The following is a 10,795-nucleotide window of genomic DNA, read 5'->3' on the forward strand; positions in this document are numbered from 1 at the left end:
TGCAGTCATCTGCAAACTTTGCTAGCCAGAGTTCCTTAGTGTTGGCCTGTACTTCAGAGAAGTAGATGCTAAACAAGAGGGTCCCAGGACTGAACCCTGAGGTACACCACTTGTTATTTGTCTGGAGCTAAAATGTGTGACTGTTCTCATTGTGGAGATTCATGACATGCACTGACAAGGCAGCTTGAGCATTTTTTTTTTTGCTTTCTGTAAACTCTAAAAGCTTCAAGATGTGAATTTCCCACCAGAAATGCTTTTTTCTTCACTGGAGACAACACAATGGAGACAACTTCTGTTGTGCATGAGCCTATTTAGATTAGGGTTGCCACCCCTCCATTTTTACGGAAGTTTCCTTACTGGGGGGTGGGGGTGGGATGTGGATGTCAAGGGTGATTAGCTTATGGTCAGATCTCATCAATGAGGGGGTGACCATAGATGTGGAGCATTGATTTCCCATGTTGGTAATAACCAGGTCTAGGATATTGGAGCCCCTGGTGGGGCTAAGGATTAGTTGATCCAGGGTGTTTGAATTTATGAATTCCAAGAACCATTGGGCAAAGGTGTTGGTACACGAGTAGTTTTCCCAGTTAATGGCAAGGTAGTTGAAATCACGCAGTATTAGGGTGTTTGGTTGTATCATAATATTTTCCAGTATGTTGAGAAATGTGTAGTGAGAATCTTGGGGCATGGTGGTGGATCTGTAGCAAGCTACAATTTGGATTGCAGCCTTACCTAGTGTCAGTTGCACCTGGAGAATTTCAGACGCATTATGTTGGGCAACTAGCCTGGTGTTGTGAATATGGACACTCCTCCACCTTTAGTGTTTCGGTCCTGGCTTGGTGGCTGAAAAGTGTGGTAAGAGTTGTAGCCAGGTATTGCAGGGGTGCTCTCTGGAGCCTTAAACCAGGTCTCAGTTACTGCACAGATATCGATGTTCTCCAATTTTAGGAGTGCCTTAAGAGAGTGCATTTTGAGGTTTAGACTTCTAGCATTGAGTAGCATTACTTTCAGGTTTTGCATGCTTGTACCTGTTACAGTGGTTGTTCTGTCTTTTGAAATTTGCCTAAAAAAGGCACTATAGGGGTGGCAAGAGCTTTAGCCAGTAACCTGAATCCCAGGGGCGACAGGTGCAGACCATCTCTGGCAAAGCATCATGGTCTGTTGATCATGTCATCCCAGGCAGACAGATACTGGATCCCCTTTGAATGACACCAGAAGCTTAGCCAATTGTTGAAGTCAATCATTTTGTCCTTATACTGTGGTATCATTCTGGGCGAAGGCAGGATGCTGCTCAGGGCTAGGGTCATACCTGCCTGGGCCACATGATCCTACAGCTCTTCTTTGTCTCTTTTCATGTAGTCCAGGGAGGTACGTCTCAAGTTATTCACTTCAACATGGAAAATGACAGAGTCATATTTGTATTTGTTGTGGAGTGACTTGAGTGCATGCATTATGTGGCGAATCCTGGCACCCGACAGGCAGTTAACAGTAAGTTTCTCCTTGTTCAGCCTGGTGAGTGGGACATCAGTGTGCCTGACTATAGAGTCACCTATGACTAAAGTGTTGCGTACATTGTCTTGCCTTATTGGCTGTTGTTGGGTGGCACACTGGTGTTGTGAGCTATGTGACACTTTGGTTGTGATTGGTGTTTGTTTGCATTTCAGTTTCAGAGGTGTTGTTGGGTGGCACACTGGTGTTGTGAGCTATGTGACACTTTGGTTGTGATTGGTGTTTGTTTGCATTTCAGTTTCGGAGATCCTTGTTGCTTGGGCAGGTTACTGTTAAGGGCCTCCACATATGTGGGTTTAGTGTTACTATGTGTGGGTGTTGGTGATGTGGGTTTAGAAGGGTCATGTGTTGCTTGAGGCGTAGTGTGGGTGTTAACCTTCTCCTCTTGACTGTCTAGCACAATCTTGGGTGGAGAGAGCTTTGCTTCCAGTTTGGCTATGTAAGTGCATCTCTCACATGTTGTAGTGTTGGGTGGTAGGAGGAGAGGGTTGTCTGTGTACATGAGGCAATTGCTGCATTGCCTCAGTATGCCCAGATTCACCAGGTGGACAGGAGTAATCGGTGGAAGCTGACCCTTGGACATGCCTAGTTTGATGCTTTTTTTTTGTAAAGTACAAGAGCTGTTTTCCCTTACCTTAGCAAGGTACTTTCCAGTTATAGGCTATTTAGTGCCTATGATTAATTTCTCCTTATCAACAAGGACAGTTGAGTGCTTGTATCAGTTTAAGACTTCCTAGTGCTTTCCAGCAGGTTTTAAAGCAAGTGCTAGTCACACGAATGCTTAAAGATAAGATGAAAAAAAAATGGTTTATCCTAAACACTGCAGTGTGCACTAGAGGAGTTAGATGTGAAAGTAGGTAACTTAAGTTTTACCTGTCTAAAAAGTTAAGTTTTAGTGGAGAGTCACTATTTTTAAAACAACAAGATAGATTGAAAGCGGGTGGTCACTTTTGTATTCTGGTACTATGGAATACAGTAGGATGGCCAATAAATTTAAATAGCTGAAGGGGAGTGATTTCACAAAATGATAATTTTGTGCTTACTCACACAAGCCAGTAAAAACAGAGAAGAAATTAAATATATGGTCAAACTAACATAAGGGGAAAGCATAGACAGTGTTTTTTAAGAACACTACAGTAACCGGGTGCAGGGTGGGAAAAACATTTCTACCTGACTCACAAGAGACAGAGCTGTTGTCTCTTTTCAAGCTTTAATATGCAGTTAAAAGCAGAATACAAGTAAGACACAAGGTAAGTAAAACAAATCACAGTATTCAAAATAGAAAAAGGCAATAAAGTAATACAACAAATAAAAAGCAAACTAACATTTCCCTCACAGCAAAGTGCAGCAGTCTGGGTGAGCCTTTCTAGTAAAGCCTTAGACGCCTTACTCTTACTAATAAGCTACGCATTGAAGAAGGACCTTGTTATAACAGTAGATATATAGTGATTGAAGGACAGTTTATTGTTTATGTAGGTCCCCAGGTCCTTAACTAGCAACAGGTCCTTAACTATCAGATCAATTTTCATGGGTGCGTTGTCAATATGATGACTGCAGATGACATCATGCTTGCGAAAGGAGATTATTATACATTTCTTGGCATTAGTTTTAGTTCATGGTTATGTTACCAGCTATTTTTTTTTTTTTTTTTTGGGAAAGGCACTTGTGGTGGATGTTGATGGTAGCACCAAGTTTGCAGTCATCTGCACACTTGGTCAGCCATAAACTTCTTACATTAGCTTTGAACTCTGAGAAGTAAATGCCAAAAAAGGACTGGCCCAAGGAACCCTGGGGTACACCACGAGTGGCAGGTCTTTTGGAGGAGGTAGAACCACCTTCCCTAATTTCCTGGTTCTGTTTGTGAGATAATTTCCTATCCAATGAGTTAATAAGGATTAACATTTAGCTGAGTCAGTTGATCAGCAATACCTGAGTGTAGGATGTTGTTGAACACTTTTGCAAGGTCTAGATATGTGGTGTATACTGATTTTCCCTCATCCAATGGTTCGGTAACTTTCTTAAATAAGTCTACAAGGTTAAACAGGCAAGATTTACCCTTGACAAAATCAAACTTGCTTGAGTCAAGAGTTTCTAGGTTATCTATGCCCTTATTTATTAATTCCATAAAGAACCCCTATATAGCCTTACAGATGAGGCTGGTCAGACTAATGGGTCTTTAATTACTCTGGTCTATTAATGTCCAACCTTTGTGCAGGGGAACGATTGTTACTGTCTTCCATACATCTGGCACAAAGTCTGTTCGGAGACTGATATTGACTAGCCTCCGTAGAGGGTTTGACAGGTCCTGTTTCAGGCTGATCTGTAGGTAGCCTGGTATGTTATCTGGCCCCAGAAATAGTTTTCTTGGCCTTGGAAAGTGCTTTGAGGACTTTCTGTTGAGAGGTTCATAGGAGTAGGTGTAGATGTGCGTATGTTACCTGGGCATGTGTGGGGAGGGGGTGATGTACTACTTTACATTTTATGTTAATATGTGTTTACATACCTGTTACTTGTGAAAAGTAAAAAAAGAAGAAAGCAAGTGTTTTAGTAATATTTAAATGTCATTTAAGGGTGGGATATTAACATGATTATGCTTGCAGCTGCTGAAAACCGAACAATATGTTGATACTGTAAATATTAAATCATCTAAACTTATACACTGTTTCATATCAATACTTAATAGGAGACCTTATTCAGGTATATAAGCATTAAGAGACAACTGTCTCTGGGATTGTTTGGTGTTATCAGAGTAGTAAAGAAACATCTAACAACCTGTGAAGGAGTTTATATATGTATGAGGTATGCACAAACTGATTTTCAGACAGTAGCTGATGCATGTAATAGACTACCAAACTATATTAAAAAAAGCAATAGTTTAAATATTTTTAAGAACAACCTGGATGCTTATTACGAGAATGACTGCTCTGGAATATTAGCAGGTTAGAAGGGCATTATTGCAAATACCTAAATATTTGTATGCTTGTATGTATGTATGTATGTATGTATGCATTATAATGCTTTTAATGTATTATATGTAGCTGAGAAGGCTATGATGTATAAACATACATTCTGTTAATGTTTTTCAGATCGTGAAAACCAGTCTATGCTGATCACGTAAGTATTTCAGATTTTAGATTTTATATATGGTAGTAATATACACATTTAGAATACAGTTGCAAAATAAATCAAAACATCCCCTTATAAAATGAAATGCTATGTCGTATGGTGGACTTTTAAGGTGATAAATATGTACTCTGGACAGGTCAGTGAGAGTGGAACCAGATTAGAGGAAATAAGCCAAAGGACAGTTTTGTCTCTTTTAAGAATGCAGTAAATAACAGACCTATTTCCTGGATAAGTCAGCAAGGATTCAGTATTAGGCATGATTTTTATTTTAGAATGACGTGATGCAAAATGGGAGTAGTCGAGCTTTTTTACGAACTAACTATGAGAAAATGCACAATAGCTCAGAACTGCTCTTTGTTGCTATCTCCATTTATTTGTATAGTAACATCATAGTTTATTAAATGAAGATACAGGTTGAACTGGCACAGTCCCCTTGCATATGGGGATTGTGGAGGAACATTGGTTCCTTGAAAAAAATCAAATGTTATTTCAGACAGTCCATGGGATTCAGAAAGAACCTCAGTGCTGGCAGTAAAAGCTGCACCAAAAAAGTCTGTTTTTGTGATATGCACAAATGCTATTCTGAGACACTTAGCTGCAATAAGAAAAGACCTCATTATTGGCTAAGTTATATACCTCTGAATTGCTGTTAATTAATGCTAGTGCTAATAAACATTTTCCTGCAGTGGATAACACTGGCAGCCCATGCACTACATTGGCGCACACACACACACACACACACACACACACACACACACACACACACACACACACACACACACACACACACACAACATACCTCTTAACTATCTCTGAGTTATTAGAATGTTCTCAATATCTTTTTTATTTGGACTATGCAGTGGTGCAGTGGTAGCGTTGTCACCTCACAGCAAGATGTTCTCTGGTTAAATTCTTGGCTGGAGTTCCTTCTGTGGGAAGTCAATATGTCCTTTCTGAGTTTGTCTGGGTTTTCTTTGGGTACTCTGGTTTCTTCCCATATTACAAAAATGGGTTTATATTATGTTGCTGAACTTTCAAAAGTCCCAACGTCATATGGTCGAACCCATATGTTCAAACTTTCAAAAGTTCAAAAACGTCAAAAAAATAATAAAAAACAGAAAAAAAAACTGTCTGACGGTTGTAAGCAGGGTGGCAAGCCCCCTGCACCCCCCACTCCCCCTGCTCTTTAAATATACCAACTCCAAGATCACACTACAGTGCAGTAAAGGGAAATCTTCCCTTTCCGCACTGAATAGAATTCCCCATTGAAATGTTCAAACCTTTCCAAGTTCGAACATATGGGTTCGACAATATGGCGTTTGAACTTGTAACGGTTCAACAGCGTAATATGTAACCTAGAAAAACATGCGTCTAGAGCATTTCCACCGAGGCCTCCCCTGAAAATTGTCTTAGTTCCAAGTTGGACTTTCCCGATAAACAAATGTTAAAAAAAATAAAAATAAATGATTTATTTTTTCCTATCCTCATAAATAATAAAAATACTGTGAGAACACCAATGAGTGCCTCTACCAATGAAGGAATAAACGCGATAATCAAACTGTGTATCAATCGTGTTTTAATATAATATAAAGTAAAATAACAAAACGGACAACTCCAAACTAACAGACAAACTGAGGGTAAAAAAGGACAAACTGGTGGAAAAAGAACAAACAAACAAATAAGCTAGTTAAGCGCTTTCACCCAGAATGAAGAAGCCCAGTTTTTTGGGTGAAAGCGCTTAACTAGCTTGTTTGTTTGCTTGTTCTTTTTCCACCAGTTTGTCATTTTTACCCTCAGTTTGTCTGTTAGTTTGGCGTGGTCCGTTTTGTTATTTTACGTTATATTATATTAAAACGTGATTGATACACAGTTTGGTTATTGCGTTTATTCCTTTATTGGTAGAGGCACTCATTGGCGTTCTCACAGTATTTTTAGTTTCAGTTTTCGTTGCTTTTCACTATCCTCATAAATAATGGCAGAGAAAGTAAAAAAAAAAAAAAAAGTTATTAAAATCAGTAAATTTTTACAGTCAGGCAATAACAGCAGACATTAGATTTTCATTCTTGTTAGTATTCGTAGACTGCATACTTATATTTGAGCTATTAGCTTTTTAAGTAAATTGTGGTAATAGTTTAAATAATCTCCCTGGTGTTCCTCCTGGCTTTTTACTGAAGACCGACCCTACTGTCACTCATGACTTACAGACTATTGCAAGCATTGGATAATGCTAAGCATCAGACCATCATACTTCTTATTATGTTTAAAAAAAAAAAAAAAAAATATATATATATATGTATATGTCTATATATATATATATATATGTCTATATATATATATATATATATATATATATATATATATATGTCTATATATATGTCTATATATATATATATATATATATATATATATATATATATATATGTATATATACCCTCATGGATTATTTAGTGTAGTGGGTTAATGTTCCTGCTTTTTGTGTAAAAGTTGCAGAGGTTTTAACCATTTCATTTTACATATTTTTTTAAACAGACTTAAGTAATATTTCAAGTATTCCTGGTGTCTAGTGGTGTCCCAAAGGACTAATATCATCGGTGGGAGGGTGCAAGTGTAGAATAATTTTTAATGGCTTTATGGCATGATATTTAGAGTATCACTGGTATCCAGTACTCCTTCCAACCCACGCCATCTTTCTTTATTTGAATATGAGCCTTTAAGGAACACTATAAAGAATATCCCCGGTGTGTAGTGGTCCCCACTCCCCAATATTGCAGGATTTGCTTGTTAATCTAGGATAGTGTAGAGGTGTGACAGCCCCGCATAAATTCATGCATACACAGACACACACACACACACACACACACACACACACACACACACACACACACACACACACACACACACACACACACACACACACACACGCACACACACACACACACACACACACACACACACACACACACACACACACACACTATTCTGTAACTAACTCCACCTGTTGCGACCATACCAGGTAGTCAAACACTGGCACGTGCAGCCCCCACACGTACACATACACTCACCTCCCTAAACATTACTGTTTGATAAACTCCCCGGCACTTAACTCTACTGAAATGGGTAAACACAAAGCTTTTGACCATGTCCATTAACACGAGTGGCTGATAATAATCATGTTATTTTATACAGACATTTTCAGGAGACTGTACTTGGCTAATTAACTTATGCCTCTCCTTGGAATGGCTCATTAGTATTTACCATGGCCTTGGAGACAGCCCAACACAATCATGCATGTCTTTGCGCTAATGCACCATGGTAGGGCTGTCTCTGAATCCCAGATGGTTATCGTATACAGTGTACACCTCACAATAACCTTTCTGAATTCCACCCAGTGTATTTTGTCCCCAAACAACAATAAAAACAATTGGCTTGAAGGCAGTCATTCTTCCCCTATGGAAACACTATGGACTATTATTTGTTTTATGGATGAGTGTAGAGTTCTGTTTCCCATTGAAGATTTATCTGAGTTCTAGATAAAGAGTCAGACAAATGGTTACAAGGCTGGGGTCTGGATTAATGGAATTAAAGGCACACAGTAATATTAACAGCTGGGTCAAAGGATCAGATATCTGAGGTCAAGGAGCATTTCATCCTGACAGTCCCTCTTTTCTAATTACTTTGGCGAAATTGCCCATAAGAATTCAAATTCTCATACAAGCACAGATGTGACTGACTTACAAGCAAGTGACAATATTATTAATGGTTAATGTTTTTCAGTCTTTTATGTAGACTGTCGCACAGTCGTAAACTGGTGCTTCCCAACTTTGGCTTATTAGATAAAAAGATACCAAACAGAAATATTGTGGAAACCCTGCTGTTGTGGGAAGCCTTATGAGAATGGAGCCACCACTGATCATGGAGTTTTTTAGTGGCTTACATCTGTAAAAATAGTTTCTGCTTCAGGTTAATAGTACTTGCTAAAGAAGGGCTAGGTCATCTGTTAACATGTTCAAAGACTATTTTTTGAGTAGCATTTCAGGATCTCATGGGTTGGTCATCTGCGAAGTAGGACCAAGTGGCTGAAGTTACGAAATATTGATACAGGTTTACCTGCTGGCATTAATCAAGGTCTGGTCTTAGCTGGACAGTGTAATTGTGGGAATACCACATATAAATTTTGCTGAATGCACTTGTCATAAGTGTGCATTAGTCTTTGATTCTAAAAAAAAAATATATATATATATATATATATATATAGATATATATATAAATATATATATATATATATATATATATATATATATATATATATATCTGTGTGTTTGATCAAATTAATTATCCAAATTTGGTAATAGCGATTACCAAAATATCAGGAATAGTAACTACAGAATTGACATTCCAACACTGGAAGTTCCAGTGCTGACCCCCTGCATATTATATATTTCATCTACGAGATCGCACTTCAGTGAGGAAAAGGGTAATTTCCTGATCTCCACTGTAGTGCAATCTGTTATCAGAACATCAATCCCATATTAGCGAATGCACAAGACCATTCTCTAATTAGAATTCAGACATTTCTGGATTGGCATTATGGAAACTGGAAAACACGCATTTGACCATCCTAGTTTTGCATAAGTGCCATTCCACATTTTGGTAGTAAACCATATATATATATATATATATATATATATATATATATATATATATATATATATATATATAAATATACCCATCTATTTATAAGTTTCAACAGTGGCAGTGGACAGACATAAAGGCCTTGACCACTGCATTGCAGTGACTCCAGAGGCAGTAGGACTCCTTTCTCTATCTCCCTCTGCTGAAAGATCTGGAGGACAAGGATGACAAACCTAATTCCCTCCGGAATGATGACTCATACCAGTAGGGAAGAACCTTGAGAAAGCTAGGCAGCAGCCGGCTGGAAAGAATAGTTCCTGAACAGCTTGGCCTCTAGCTGTCTAATTCAGTCTTATTTTGGAAGCAGAACAAAAAGTATTACAGGATTAAGGTTCCATGTACCTTGGAAGTCAATGTGTCCAGGTGGGCTGTGTTAAGGAAGGTGGTTCGCAGTCATTATTGTTTTCAAGTTATATAAGAAATATAATTAAAAAGATCTTTATCCCATTTGATTATAGTGAGATCATTTATGTACAAATTTAATGCTGGAATTCATGATTTTATATAAAAAAAACTACTTGATGCTTCCTAGCATAACCTAGGTTTGGTTTACACAAATACATGGACTTCTCCCAGAATTCGGTAGCATTTTAGTTGCAGAACTGGAAGGCAGGCATCCTTTTCTGTTTGTATTTATGGTAAAACAATGAAGCAAATGTTCTTTTTTGCTAAAATCTTCATCCTTATACTAACAGGAGTGGAGTAGTGTATTCTGATGAAGGCTGTCCCAACCTGGTAGGAGGTCCTATTACTCTAAACATCTAAAGGAAAGAACTCATATTTTAATAAGGGTAGCTCATATGGAATTCTTCCTTCCAAAAGAAATAAAAGTCACAGCTACTTGAGAGAGAAAGTGTTTTAGGATGGAATCTCTGACCATCTATACTTTCCTGCTAGGATGTCTTATTCAACTGAATAGCTAAAGAATAAGACTTGTTTGGTAATAAGGACAAACCAAAAAGAACAGAACTCCCTTACTAAAGAAGCAAAAGTCAAATCGAAAAGTGTGGGACAGTGTATTTTGAAACATGATTTTCCCACCCTTCAGTGTTTTGCTTATAAGAGGTCCTATTAAACTAAATTTCTAAAGACTGGGACTCCTATAATAAAAGCAGAAACTCAAAAGGAACCTCCCTTCCTTAAAAAGTGAAAACTCAAATCAAAAAGTAATCCTCAGTTTTGAGAAAGGTACACTTTGCACTTGAGAAAGTTTTGTTAACCTCCAAGGAATATAGCCAGAGAATATGTTATATGTTTATATTTAGCATTTACTATAGTCTTTGTTTGCTCCCACTCCCTCCACTGTGGAGTACTCTAGCCAGGTAAATCAGGACATGAAATGATATTGACATATTATATTATATCAATACATGTTTATATATGGTAATATTATACAACAGTACATGTCTGTATATCTATATGTATATTTGTATCTAGAAAACAATCTTAAATAATACTGAAGCATTAT

The 10,795-nt window shown here is 37.8% G+C and overlaps 1 protein-coding gene across 2 annotated transcripts in view; it reads left to right on the forward strand.

Moving 5' to 3' along the window:
- MYH15 (myosin heavy chain 15) overlaps positions 1-10,795 on the forward strand; it is a 386,453-nt gene that overhangs the window by 61,511 nt on the left and 314,147 nt on the right. For both annotated transcript variants that reach the window (XM_044071103.1, XM_044071102.1), the window contains exon 6: positions 4,596-4,623. In XM_044071103.1, the coding sequence (XP_043927038.1) occupies positions 4,596-4,623 (28 nt within the window). The remainder of the gene's footprint in view (positions 1-4,595; positions 4,624-10,795) is intronic.

Source organism: Protopterus annectens, chromosome 5.part0, assembly GCF_019279795.1.
Source record: "Protopterus annectens isolate FY-2018-M chromosome 5.part0, PAN1.0, whole genome shotgun sequence".
In the NCBI taxonomy this organism is placed as follows: Eukaryota; Metazoa; Chordata; order Ceratodontiformes; family Protopteridae; genus Protopterus; species Protopterus annectens.